The following is a 15275-nucleotide window of genomic DNA, read 5'->3' as shown; positions in this document are numbered from 1 at the left end:
TTCACAAAAATTTTATGTATTGCATTCTTTGGTAATTAATATAATCTGATTCCTGCAATGGGTATGTCATTTTAATTAACAGTCCACAAACTAATTTACGCTAAGCGATTGGGTCTTAAAATATTTCAGTCAAACGTCATACAAACATTATTGAAAGATAAGGTAATGCAGTTACAAATTACTTTGACAAAAAAGACCCCCCCCCCCCAAGAGAGAAAAAAAAAAAAAAAAAGCTGGGCTATGTATTTTGGGTAAATTATTTTTGGTAAAATTAAGTATCCTCAAAGTGTGACTTGGTGTCTCCCAAGTGCATTAATAAAATAACCGATCTGTGAAAATTTGGGCTCAATTTAATTGGTCATCAAAGTTGCAAAAATATAACAAATGAAAAAAAAACCCATGTTGTATAGAATTACGTGCTTTCAGATGCCATAAAAGGCTTCATACCATTGGAGGGGGGGGGGGGGTGCACCTATCATTGAGCGAACCTGATACATTTAATGTTGTAGGTGGTTTGTTTGGGCTATCATTGCACAAGGTGATAGGGCAAATGTATACAAGACCCTGGTACACATACACACTGGTTTGAAATTACCCCACACAAATCAGCAATAGGAGTCAAAGGATGGGGGCCCAATTTCACAGCGACTTCATTTTATTTTTCAATTAAAGGAACTTTGTCTTTGTAAATTTTATCAGCTAATTTAATCAACGATCAGCTGAAAAGTTGAATGCCTGTACAGATAGAGTTACAGCATCCCTGTCGGGAAATAGGAACCAGAATTAAAGAAATCCAACTTTGCAAGCATTTTTATGAGGCGGTTATTTGTTGCTAAGTACTTCAAGTACAGGCAACCAGTTACTAAATCCAATGTACACTTCAATGATATCCTTGGCTGGTAACCCGAGGCATAAGCAAAAGTTTCAACTTTGAGCTTAACCATGGAAGAATGAGGAACTTGAATGTGTCAAAATGACCAAGAAATGGGCTGAAGTTACCGACAGGAAATATGGCCCCACTTTTATAGCCGACCCACTTCCCGGTTTTATAACAGAAAACAGAAAATTGCATTATTACACGGTTCAATTGAATGATTAACTTGGCCTCTAGAACTGAACAACCGCTGGGATTTCACCCTCGGAGAAAGAACAATGAAACAAAAACTGTTAAAGGGAAGGTACATGTATACGCTTCCTTCTTCTTCCTTTCTAGTACAGCCTTCATGTTCGAAGATTAATGCTGCCAGACAATGGAGTGAACCTCTTGGTAACACAAACCTTTGGTTATAAAGTTCTATTCACACGACAACTTTGACTGGGGTCCTCTGCTAATAATTTAAGCATGGCTGTGAAATGTAGCAATGTTTGACAAGATTTTGCAAGAGAACTTGGACAGTAAAAAAACAGCTGTTGCCCTTTCACACGAGGTACATTCTGTAAACGTTTACAACCGTGTTAAAATTTAGCAAGGGGCCCTTGCTAAATTGCTTTTGTGTGAAAGGTGCTTATGTCAACAGCAGCTTTTGATAGTATACATGTAAAGCATTTTTAGAAACATTTCACTTCGAAGTATTAAATATGGTTATGTTTTATGCCCTAAAACTGAGATCAGGTTATATGATCTTATCTAGTTATTATTTTTCCTGCGTGGACATATTCGCTCCGAATTTTCAGCGATATCCCAAAGAAGTGACCGCCATTTGAAATGACATTTTCACATGTCAGTTTTATTTTGTACCTCTACGTTTATAAGGGATCTTAACAATTCAGTGGTTCCAAACAAAACAAAGGTATACTTTGCCTTTAAGTACGTTGGTTTGGAATCAACAACTTGGGGGAAAGAAAAGGCCCCGCTGGGAATCCCCATCTGATTGATGAACAATTGAAATTCCTAAAAACGTCAACCAGTCACCAAGATTTCACAATGGAATGGTTTTAAAACAATGCACACGTGTTAGACATTATGAGGGGAGTTGATTTATTAAAACTTCATACGATACTAATTGTCCTATAGGGCCATGTCACATGAGGCAATTTATTAGCAACTAAGTTCCAGGCAGTCTCAAAGGAGATATTATGAACATCCACATTCAACTTTTCTTTCTCGGGGACAGTGTACAGGTTTTCTTTGTTGCTTTAGTTGGAAGACTATAACTGTCAAGTTATTATTGTGGTCGGTAGGCATTGGACACTATTGGTAATTACTCAAACAAAATAATTATTATCACAAAATCTTTCTCGATTTCGAGTGATGGGGAGAGATTGAAAACATTGTGAGAAACAGCTCCCTCTGAAGTGGAGTAGTTTTCGAGAAAGAATTAATTTTCCACGAATTTGATTTCGAAACCTCAGATTTAGAGTTTGAGGTCTCGTAATCAAGCATCTGAAAGCACACAACTTCATGTGACCTTGGTGCGACAAGGGTGTTTTTTCCTTTCATTAATATCTCGCAACTTCGACGACCGATTGAGCTCAAATTTTCACAGGTTTGTTATTTTATGCATATGTTCAGATACACCAACTGTGAAGACTAGTCTTTGACAATAACCAATAGTTTCCGGTGGCTTTAAATGTAGCTCTACAAAAATGGTCACTGAGCAAAAGTTGATAAAGCTGGTTAGCAAACAACCCAAGCTCAAAGCTATATTTTCTGCTTAGCAGAAATTATCAGGGGACCAGTCACAAACCATTATGTGGTATTTTGGCTGGTTACCTGTTCATGCTTAGCAACATTATTCTGTGCTAAGAAATTGTGTTTGTGTTTAGAACAGCTTTATGGAATTGGTCCATGAGAACCAGTTCTGTCTAAGTCTACTACTTGAACCTTTTGTTATTTATACTGGGAAGCATAGAGAAAGGCCACATCAACTTACACGTCCCGCACACATGACAAAGACGCACGGAAGCCTTAGTAGTAAAAAAGAATTTTTTTTAAAGCCGACAGACCAGTGAAATGAACAAAATAAAATATTCCCTAGTCCCGCTGGCTTGTCTCTGAACACAAGTTAAATGTGAATCTTCAATACAGCGACTAAAAAAACTTGGCTCGTGTCCCAATCCCAAGGCCGAGCATCCGACGCTTCTTTTCTCTTCCTTGCAGAGAGAGAGAGAGAAAGAGTGCCGTATCCAACCAAACACAATTACAAGCGACAAACCCCCACTGTCGGATAAAACAACAATTTACACAATACCAGAGGCCATGGAAGTTGATACAGAGATTTTGACTGCATCAGCCGCATCAGAAGATAATCAATAAGCGCTACAAGATGATTGACAAAAGGTTTCAGAAAAGCTGGTGGGACGGCGGTCAATAATTTGCATTCAAAGTATCGAGGGAGGAACAGAAAAATGAGTTGTTTCCCTAAGTGTATGCTTTTGTAAACGCCAACGGCAGGTAGACTTAAATGGTTTATCATTGACCAGAAGCTAAGCGAACAAAAACTAATACTCACCCCAAAAAATTGTCCTTGCTATTAATAAGCAAAAGCATGAGGGAACCAGTGACAAAAACTACTCTACACCGTGTGGTATTTTTGTCTTGTAGCCTGTTGCCCTTCAGACAAGGCTTGTCACGAACTTTATGAGGCACATTAATAACTGTGTTCATAGGAGCTGTTTCATAAAAAACAGTTTTTGCCAACATCTTTTATCGCTGTGGCAGTATACTTCATACATTGCGACCCTCATTTTCAGGAACTTTACACTGAGTTTTAATCAGTGTATAACAAAAGTGATTTTAAAAGCTTCATAGCAGTGTTCTCAAAGCAGTGGTTTTAAAGTGTGCCACTAGGATGGAATTCACCAACCATGTTGATCAGGTTCGGAGAAAAACACACTTGTTTAGGTGGCATGACGGTTTTTAACAATAAGCCTTTTGAACTGTTACAAAAGCTTAATGGCACAATCCACAAACATTTCAGAATGAATAAGGGGGATACGGTAAATGTTTTGTGCGTCACCTCCCCTTGCACTTTCTTTTTGTAGAAAAGAAAAACGAAACAAAACCAAAACATTTTATGAGTTCACCACAAGTTTGCCTGGAGTTATTTACAGAAAAATCCTAATCCTTGACCATAATGGGTTTCGTATGGAATTATGAGCGTTAAAGACAAACCACATCCTCTATTATACAAGTTCATGGTGTTTCACTCTCTCTCCACAAAGTGAGAAGCCCGGGGCCTGGGGCCTGGATAGAGAGGTGGGGCCTCGACAGGGTTGGAAGAGGCTGAATGGGCAAGCCGATGGTGTGGGATGTTCACGCCAATTAATACAAGAATACGGCAATGTCACGGTGAGGTGAACATTTAGCACTCTACTTTTTTTTTCAGTTCGGTTCAGTTTCAGGGTACAGAGTGCAGACTTGCAACTTTCTTCCGTTGAGACCAATTAAGAACTCTCTCCATGGTAGTACAGTTATTAATGATCCTGTAAGCTAAAGTAGTAGTCCAAGCCGATTTTCCACCTTCCGCCCAGGTAGTAGTTTAAAAAACAGGACAGTTCTTTTCAGAACCGAGAAGTCTCTGGAAAATCCGAACAATGTACTACGCAGTAGTACATGTAGAATATATAACAAGACAGTTCTCTGTAGAACAAGTTCTATCTCACAAGTAGACACCCACATGGTGTTAATGCAAACCCAATATATATTGATACCTCACCATGCAATGCCATAAATCTGGTATGCAACTTTCTAATTGCAAAAAAAAGAGAGGAAATGACTTATCACACTTGACTTTTTTGTACAGTGTTTTTTTTTTTCAGTTTTCTATGGCACTATTTTAAAAAGAAAAAGAGGAAATCAGCTGATCAGCTGAAAAGTTCCTTGCCTGAGAGTGAGAGGGAAAACACGAAGCACTCAAACTGGAAATGTTCCAATAGAAATTTACAATTCCCCCAATAGGTGCCCTTTATCAAGGTGGGTATCCAGGTGGGTCTCATTGCAAGAAACAAGTGGACAAATTAATACTTCAGTTTACATTTTTGTAAAAATAAAATAAAATCTGAAAGAAAGCAGTAAATAATTTTCCAGTCAGAACCCCATGGCCAAGGTCAAAGAAAGGTGACTGTAAATTATACAATGGTATTGAAACCACTTTAATTATGAATAAAGTAGTGTATTGTCACATTTCTTTTTCATCTTGGATATTTCCAAAGTTAAGCAATTTTCCTAGTGCCTTTAGGCTATGATTATGAAGCAGTTTTTGATGAGGGTTTTGAAGCGATAGAATGAACGCAATCGATATTGTTGAAAAAGTGAAAAGGCAAAGGAATGCATTGGTGTTACCTCAGGGTAAAACTATATGAATTACTTGAACTGGAAATTTATTCATACAAAAATCATTTTCTCTTCTGAAAAAAATAGTACAATGCATGGTTTTAAACTTGTTTTTCAGTCAAGAGAAAAACAAAATACGTTACAAAGTTTTATATAATGTTTATAGTGTGAGGTATTCGGTAAGTATTGCAGAATACAGTTAAAAGTGTGTTTGACGAAAGGTGGATTACTATCACTGCGACACTTCAAACAAAAAAGAAAACAGCAAGCTATTCAAAACATTGATACCAATTAAGAACTCACTCCACAGTAGTAAAGTTAATAACGAAAAATCCACTAAGCGAGATGGTTGTTCCTCCTACATTGTATTTCCTTACTTTCGCCCGGGTATAGCAGAAGTTAATAAGCTGAAAAGTCTCCCAAATTATAAAAATCTACTCTGCGATAGAAGAGAAGTCTCCCGAATTAAAAAAATAAAAAACTTCTTTGCAGTAGTAGAAATTATACAGCACGACACATTCTCAAAAGAACATCTACCCAGCAAGTAGATACACTCATGGCGCTGCTAACCAAATATACAGGCACGCTCTCTCTCAAAAAGAAGGGAGGCATGAACATCCTCCCCCCCCCCCTAGCCTCGCCCGAGCGACTGGATTGAAATAATGAGAACACGTACCTGTGACTTTGCGTCTCTGTCTATGAGCTGGAGATCGTCGTGTGGGAATCTGTCCTGAACCTGCTGAAGTCTCGTCTCATTCTCAACGACAGTCACCTCCTCCTCACGGTCCTTCACCATCTTAACATAAAATAAAAAAAGCAAGTTAATAGGTGTTAAATGTGCATCTGTGATAAACATATGATTTTTTACCCATGTGTGTCAGTACTTTCCTGAGTTCTGTGAACAAAATCACAGGTATATTAACTCCGGTAGGATTCGAACCCAAGACCTTTGCAGTAAGTTGAAGCAAACACTTCCCCCCAAATCAACACCAAACACACACAGAGAGGCTTACTGAAATACAAAATCAGCGGCCGTATTCGATTGGCGGCTACGGCTATGACTGGTGCCAATGGTGTTGCTAAGGATGTCCTACACTTAATGCATGCTGAGGCGACAATCCACCCGTAGCCATAGCGGCCATTTTAGACCAGCCTAATTCTAAACTGGAAGAAAATTTCTTTTATAGTTCATTTACATTGTTGTTAACTTCATCTCACCTGTTCAAAACATTTTCTACTTTTTTTTGAGACTGTATTCGGTTTCGTCCGGCACTCCTTAATACCACCCTCCAGGGGTTTATACAACTCTAAGGAACTCAGACCGAGCCCAAACTGACTCTCCCAACTCATATCCATCTTTATATCATTCGGTTCTGTTCACCAACAACCCATTTCAAATCACTGTTGTAAAACCATGGTGGTATGGTAAAACCAATCAGCGGGGCACCAGTTGGAACCAAGCCTCGCTATGGTGACAATACAGCTATCATTCAGAATTCAAGATGGCTGCCTGCATGTTCTCAATTTATCTCCAAGAGGCCCAAGCAAGGTCGATAAATCCATTCCGGAGTTCCAGGGCACTAAGGCACCAGTTGGAACCAAGCCTCACTATGGCGACAATACAACTATCATTCAGAATTCAAAATGGCCGTCTGCATGCTCTAATTTTATCTCCAAAAGCCCCAAGCAGGGTCATTAAATCCATTCCGGGGTTCCGGGGGTTCCAGGGCACCCAGGACAAAGGACTGCAGGCTTAAGCTCCTGTATGAAAAGCCCCTCTCAGCAAAACTTTGTCCAGTACATCCGACTCCTTGTTCAGTTTGACCAAAATGACCAACGATTCAAATGAAGACTCCAACATTGTAGGTTAAAAGAAAAAAAAGAGAAAAAAACACGTCTGGTTTAACGAAAAACTGTCCACAGCAAACTTGGTCACTTTAAATCAAGGATCCACAACTTTCCTGTTCAGTGAAGAGCACGACCAACAGTTGTAAATTGTTGAAGCGTAACAAAATATAGGTTACCACACAGTTTGAGAACGATTTCCCACTGTCAACAGGAAAAACTGCACATATCCACAGCAAACTTGTTCTCTTCAAATCAAAGAATCCACACGTCCCGTTCAGTGAAGAGCACGACTGACAGTTGCAGATCGTGGAAGGGTACAAAATAGTAGGTTAATTACCACACAGTTTGAGAAATAATTTCCACTGTCAACAAGATAAACTACACATATCCACAGCAAACTTGTTCACTTCAAATCGAAGATCCACTCGCCCGTTCAGTGAAGAGCACGACTGACAGCTTCAGATTGTGGAAGCGTCAAAAATAGAAGGTTACCACACAGTTACTCTCTTCAACCTCCATGCTTCGACTGTCAACAAAAAAAGTACCTTCAGCCCCTGAGGCCTCTCATCCCCCACCAGCCACAAAAAAAAATTGTTTATTTTCTTACACCACCGTAAACGCATCAACATTCTATCCAAACAATCAAAGGACTGTTTTAGAACGAAAAGCTAAACCTCCTGTACTAATGCTGCGATTCTTTGGCAATGACAAAAGCGAAGGTACTGAACTTCGTTGGGGCATATGGTCGAGGTTTGCTGACAAAACCTGTGACTTCTACAACCTTGGAGTTCGACTAGTGTCAGGATGCTCTGTGGTTTTTTTTGTTCTACGTTATCAGGAAATTCAACAAGCAAAGGAGCGGAAGTTCAAGTTGGAGAAAAAGTTACCTAGTTTTGGTTTGATTTGGAGAATGCGCAGATAATTGTTTTGCGACTTCAACAAGGAAACTACAAAACAAGATTTGTAATTTGAATGGCAAGACACAATAATTATGTCTATTCAAACGTCAACTAGTGACGCACTGTGATAGGAGAGATGGGAACTTTGCCATTATTGGGGATGTCATGTCTTAACCAATCTAGTCAGGTTTGCGGAGATACCATGATGTACATAATACACTCATGAGGAGTTCAGAAAAGAACGAGGGATGTAATGCATGAGTTGCAGATTTTTCAGATTCAAGTTTAGTTTCCTTAGTGTCAAAATCACTGGGAAGATAAAAGATATTAACTATTTGATGAGGCTGAAATAAAGCAATATTTATGACACAATTTTTAATTTACACAACCTTAACATGAAAACATACAACTTACTTAAATTTATTAAAAGAGCCATTTAAAAAAATAATATACATTTTCGGGTCACATCGTACACCAATCGGACCCAGCATCTTCATGATTATCGGCAAGCGCTCGGGACACTACGACTTTGACCAGGGGCATGTGTTCAGTATCAGGGCCCAACTTTATAAAATCACAGAAAAATCTTGCTTAACAGCCAAAGATCCATAAAGTTAATTTTGTTGCAAACTGGTGGCCCACTCATTTTTTACTAAGCAAAGAAATTTATTGCTAAGCAGAATTTCTACTTAAAACAGCTTTCTGAAATTGGGCCCAGGTCTGATAGAGTTATGCTCAAAATCACTTCCTCAAATAAAACCAACCTTGAACATTACGTTATTTAACATGCTAAACTCACCTATCTATTTCCAGGTACACAAAAACAACAAGCCCCAACGCCAAAACAAAACAAGTCGGTTAAAGCTAAACAGGAAGGTGATGTGGATTTCCAAACTACTCCAGAAAAAAGGGAAATGCCTTAAAACAACGACGGATCTATCCCTGTACACACTCTCTTCCGTTCTCTTCTGCTGTAAAAACAACTATCTATTACCGAAAACTGCTCGGCCACTATCAGTCAATTTGTTAACAAAGGATTTTAAAAGGCCAGCGTTTACAGGAGTTTTTATCGCAGTGATTAAAACTGCTGGGAATCTCAAGAGCAAACATTGATTGCACCAATGCAAGGGGAGGGAGTTTTGTTCCACATGTTTTGATAGCAGGGTTAGGCTGGCTGTTTTAATGACGTTTGAATGTATGCTGGGCATTTGACTATAGCTGCTATCTGATTATAACTGTGTTCTGTAAGTACCAGTCAGAGAGGTTCGTAATGACACATCGTCACTTGCTGGTGAACAGGTCCAGTCTTGTTAACAGTATTTTGTTCATAGAGCGCCTGCACATTAATCCAGAAGTCGAAACAAATCCTGCTACACCTGGCTGAAGAGAAGCAATTATGATATATTGAACCCAAGCAATGACTGAATGACACAAGCTGTATAGTTTAGTTTCAATTTTGGTTTACAAAATACTTGAAGAGTATCCTAACAAAGTTTACAAACAGGGTAAAAAGATTCCCCAACATCAATTTGTAAATTTTTATCAGATGATGTATTAGTATGTTAAGCCATCTAATATGTCAACCAAGGGTTTATTATAACAACATTCCACGACAAAAAAACAAACAGTTTACTCATGTTTCTTAATTGAGCGATCAGTGCTGACTGTACACTCATAATGTATTTATAATAGCCTCAATTATGTATCAATTTCACAGAGTTATGTATTATCCACGAGGATAGATAATATCGAACCTCGCGTCCTCGCCACTGAGCGCTAATCTTCTTTATCGTCAAAACGTGTTTATTAAATCGTTTAGAAATGATCTAAAATGCATTCACAGAGTCCTTGGCGCATCTGTTTAGGGTCGCACAATTCACATTTCTAACGGTGATCTTAATAAACAAAAGGTTGACCGATAAGGAGATCGGTTTAGTTTTGTATAAGCATCGGTGCTTGGGAGAGATAATAAACCGACCGTTACATAACTCGGCTTTTAAAACTTGTTTGATAACAGTTTTGTAAATTTTTTATTTGAGTTGGGATGAGAGCCTTGGATTGTTTTAAGTTAAGTTATGTAGGGTTAAGGTCACAAGGGGTTACTATCAATTAAAAGCATAGGACACTACTGGTAAATACTAAAAAATAATCATTAGCAGAATAACTTAATACTTCGTAAAAAGCAATGGAGAGCTGCCGATAGTATAAAACCTTGTGAGAAACGGCTCCCTCTGAAGTAATGTAGTTTTTGAGTAAGAGTTAATTTCTCACCCAAATAATAAAAGACTTCAAGCCTGAAGCTTTTATTATTAGGCATCTGAAAGCACACACATTTGTGCAACAAGGGTGTTGTTTTCTGTCATTATTCTCTTGCAATTTCAATGGCCAATTGAGGCTTGTTATTTTACGCATACGTTGGGGATACACCAAGTGAGAATACTGGTCGTTGACAATTTCGCCAATGGTGTCCAATGCCTTTGATTCAGCTTCCTATTAACCAAAGTTATAGATCAGGCCATATCCGAAGTAGCTGCTATAGTTACGGCTACGACTGTTGCCACGGTGTATAGCCAAGAATATCTATCCTTCAACACATGATGATGTGGAAATCTAGCAGTAGCCGTAGCCATCGATTTGGTCACGACCTTGTACCTTTATCAAACATCCTAATACCCAAGTAGCCAGGTGGGTGGCTCCTTGCGTATCTCAGCAAACTTCTTACAAAAGTTTGAACAATCGTTGGCTTCCCTGTTCGGGAACAAACACTCCCTCCCCCCACGACGACGTACTGACACAAAGTGAATGCCTTCCCCTGCATACCCCAACATTAACCCATCGGATTATCCGCGGTGTCAACACTTTCTCCTCATACTGTGTTTAAAAAGGAAAAAGTACGCCTGGTGAACCCGAAATTCCATCCGAAGAGAAAACAAATCTGTGAAGTGACCATATTACGCCCAGCATTGCTGCAATACTATGTGGTTACCCGTTAAATCTCTGCGATTACTAACAATCTGTCAGAAAGCTCAGATTTGAGGTAGACACATTGGGCAATTCTACACTCATGGCCCAAAAAGAAAACTCTGTAACAATTAAAGGCAACTTTTTTGTCCTAGTCTTTTTCTTGTACATTCCCTCGATTGTTCATGAATAATTCATGAATAATTTTTGGTATGTAGCAAAAAGTAATAAATCAGTCTGTGACCCTTAGAAATTACAAGGTCATTTGAAAAAGACAGACATGGCCTGGAAAGTGAAGAAAGAATAATAAACACATTACATAATAATGTGCCAGTACAATTCCCAACCCTTGGAAGATTGAAGGCAATAAAAGTGATATATTGCTGTGGCCATTAAGAAAATAACAATGTGAAATAAGTCTCTACGAACATTGGACAGACACTTTTGTGACAAACAGTTGTTCATGTTTGTCCACACTTTTAGAAACTTATAATTTTTATGAATAACTAGGGGTGGATTTCACAAAGGTAGTCCTAACTTAGGACTGGTCCTAGGCAATGCTAAGAGATAGGGCCAGTCCTAAGTTAGGACCAGTAACTCATCCTAACTTAGGACTGGTCCTATCTCTTTGCATTGCCTAGGACTAGTCCTAAGGTAGGACTACCTTTGTGAAATCCACCCCAGGGAATTGTGAGAACATTTACAATTTCTTTGTATAAATACAATAGGTCCTCTCTTGGTTGGTATAAAGCAGTTTTGCAACAGCTCATTCACACCAGATGAATTTCTTCTTCTTCTTCAGGAAAGTGGAGCTGAAAGCGGAAATCTCATCAAAGTCGTTTCTAAACAAGGAACTGAAAACGATCTAAATATAAACCATAATGGGGGGCCAGCAAATCCTGTTGGCTCTTCACAAAGCACTAAACCCCACTCGTATTATCCCTAATCTCTTTCAGCACCGTCCCCCCTTCTCCTCTCGACAAACCGACCCCCAAAGAATTCACAACCGCTGATCCCCATCCTACCAACTTCGCATACCACCTAGAATCTGTTTGCCCAAGGGCTTTGTATACAAACTACCAGCCCTGGGCAAAGAAGAGAACCCAAAGGAAAGGTTTTTAGAACAGTTTGAATCTTTTGATCCTATTCAAATGTAGATATATACAATAAAACTAACATGTGAGAGTTAATCCGGAGGTCGTTGGTTCGAATCCCACTCTAGTCAATTCTTTGTTCAACCCCCAAAATCATTTACAAATTTACCCAGTCAGTTTCCCTTGTGGTTTATATTGATATGTGAGAGTTTCATTACAAAAGGTGGTCACGGTTTTTAAGATATCACTGAAAATCAGCAGCAAATATGTCCACGCAGGAAGAATAATCCCTAATAGGAGCACACAATCTATTAAGAAGCATTTACTGACATCAACTCTTCTCAGATTCAAACTTTGGGGCCTTAAAACTGAAAACTTACATAACCTCACTACCTCAAAGTAAAAATGTTTCTCAAAATGCTTTATAGGCCTACTATTAAGTAGGATTTGAAACTTTGCATGGTGGAAACAAGATATAGAAGAGTTTGCGGTAACACCATGTAATGACTATCTCTAAATGAGTTGGGGGTGGTTCTGAAAAGAACCGTTGGTTTAACAAACCACTGGTTCTTTTTAGAACCATCCCAACTCATTTAGAGATAGTCATTACATGGTGTTACCGCAAACTCTTCAATAGGCTATCTTTATACTATTGAAAGCTTTTGTATAGGGTTCTAACCAATAGTTTTTATTGCCATCAATTTAAAGAGTGATTACCGAATGCATTAGTTTAGTTTTAGTTTATTTTCAGTGGTGTCCCCGAGCTGTGATGGCTCTTCATCAGTTTCTGTCCTGCATTGCTAAACACCAAACGTACACCTTCCCTTATATAGCGCATCTCAAAGCGCTTCCTGCATTATTACCCCTGGTCACCGGGCCTGAAATTCATTCCTTAAATCATCTCATCTCCCTGTGGAGTATACAGCCTGTGCAACATTAATATGCGCTACTCGGCTAAACCAATACAGGGGGATGCATATTTTAACATAACTGTACACTTTAAATCTTGCCTTTGTGTACAGATTTGAAACATGGAGACAACCAGTTGTCCTTGGAATGGGGCGTATTTCCCTCAAAGAACACTTTGAGACGAAGGTTGTACCCTTTTCAAAAGCTGCTTCCGTTAATTTCTTTTAAGGCTTTGCTCTCTGCAGCATTTCATCAAACATCTTCCATTGACATCGTCAAGAGCAAACTTTTAATCTTATTTACTCAAATACACCGCAGTTGTAGGATAATTTTTTTTCTGTTCACACCACTGATTTTTCGTACATGTATCTTTCTTGATCAATTTGCATCTTTCTTGATCAATTTGCATGTATTGATCAACTTGCGTTACACTGACAAAAACTAAACAATAACCACCTTTAAGCGCCATGTGTTCACTCAGTGCTTTTGAAATCCTAAGGACTGTTGGCGCTCAGTTTCTAGGGGCAGTTATTTTAAGGAAACGACGCATGTATCCGAGCAGGTGCATACAGAAATAGCCTATAATGTACATTCTATCTGCTATGCTTGAATGTTTTCATTTAACTGTGACAAACTACCAGTCGTGTGCATTCCGTGACTACATTCTTATCTGGGAATGGTTCTACTTTGGAATACATGGAGGAATTTGTTGGTACATAATCTTGGTCATGAGAGCCCCGATGATGTAAAGATATCGCACAAAGGGTAACGATTTGATCTCGCATCAACTGATGTCTGCATTCCCTAAAACAGCCACAATAATGTACTCTATAAAACTCTGCTAAGCAAAACAAACTTCTGTAAGCAACTATATGTATGATGTTGATAAAGCTCCCATCACATTGAACTTGTCTCACTACAATCTGAATAATGTAGTTCTTGGTGTACAACATTGTTATCCGCACCATCACTCAACTATCGCGATCCCCCGCTCGCTCCCTTCTCGCAGCACAACTAGACCTTTCCATCGTCTTGCAACAAGACTACACTTTTCAGAACATCGTGAGAAACTGACGAGGACTTGTAAGTGGCTGTATGATTGCCACAGATGTCGTTGGGGCTATTTCTGGCACATTTTCCCCGACTCACGATCACATCAGCGATTCTATCTATCTATCTCAGACGGTTTCAAATTCATAACTGGAATTTCATGAGACTGATAAAAGAAATGAGTAAATTCTTACCGATCTGATACTGCGTGTTGCTTGGCAGACATCACTGTAGTCTGGATGCGAGGGCGGTGTGTGGTTGTAATACTCCGATAAATACTTGTCATATTGAGAAACACGCTGGACCTAAACAATAAAAAGGGGGGAAACAAAATGGAAGGAAAATTAATTAGCTGTCAATAAAGATCAGGGTCCGTTTTCCTTAAGCTGTTAATCAGAAATTCTGCTGAGCAAATTCATTTGCTAAGTAAGAAACTAGAAGGTTACCAGTCACAGCAATGGTAACTGTATGGTATTCTGGTTGGTGACCTATTTTTGCTAAGCAAGATTTGTTTGTGCTTAGCAAGTTTTTGTGGTGACAGGCTTTAAGATATTGGGCCCATGCAGGGTTGACATTTCCACAAATATATGCTTATCTGGGTACATAATATGGTATTTTTGCTGGTAACCTCATTCTGCTAAGCAAACTTAACTTGTGCTTAGCTGTTTTGTTTTGCACTGAAGAAGCTCTACTGGGGAACCCCTGGATATACACAGCTCAGGATGTGGTCATCGACTGGTGACCATCAGACATCCAGATGTCTGTTATAACCAGCGTCCGGGATACCGGCTTAAAATAATTAGATCTAACTTTTATCACAGCTTTATTAATTGGCTGTAATGATCAGCCATTTGGATCCCGCGGGAAAAATATATAATTCACATACATGGCTTAGTCACTTTGGGCCAATTTCATAGTGATGCTTTTTTTTTTTTCGCAGAAAAATAACTAAGCACTACAAAATTATGCTTACCAGAATAGTTATCAGCCAAAATAGCATGTAACATGTACAATCTGTGACTGGTATCCTGCTTTTGAAATTGGGCCTCAATGAAATTGGGCCACGGTATTTAACACAATTAATGTTAGAAACTTAGCACAATGATTAACTTTGTATCTGAAACAAATTAATATCCTGATGTCAATAATCTGAAACACAAGACAAAATGAGGGGCAGGGTGGAATCCATGCAACGGTAGTCTGGTAATTGCCGGTGGGATTTTAATGAGGGTGTGTGCT

The 15275-nt window shown here is 38.9% G+C and overlaps 1 protein-coding gene across 4 annotated transcripts in view; it reads right to left on the bottom strand.

Annotated features, from left to right (window-relative positions):
* Positions 1-15275, bottom strand: part of LOC139946972 (uncharacterized) — a 145324-nt gene that overhangs the window by 28574 nt on the left and 101475 nt on the right. For all 4 annotated transcript variants that reach the window (XM_071944768.1, XM_071944769.1, XM_071944770.1 and 1 more), the window contains 2 exons: positions 14231-14341; positions 5952-6071 (listed from right to left, as the gene is read on the bottom strand). In XM_071944768.1, coding sequence (XP_071800869.1) covers positions 5952-6071; positions 14231-14341 — 231 coding nt within the window. The remainder of the gene's footprint in view (positions 1-5951; positions 6072-14230; positions 14342-15275) is intronic.

This window comes from Asterias amurensis, chromosome 14, assembly GCF_032118995.1.
Source record: "Asterias amurensis chromosome 14, ASM3211899v1".
NCBI lineage: Eukaryota > Metazoa > Echinodermata > Asteroidea > Forcipulatida > Asteriidae > Asterias > Asterias amurensis.
The sequence above is the reverse complement of the archived record's forward strand: the minus strand, read 5'-3'. Positions and strand labels throughout refer to the sequence as shown.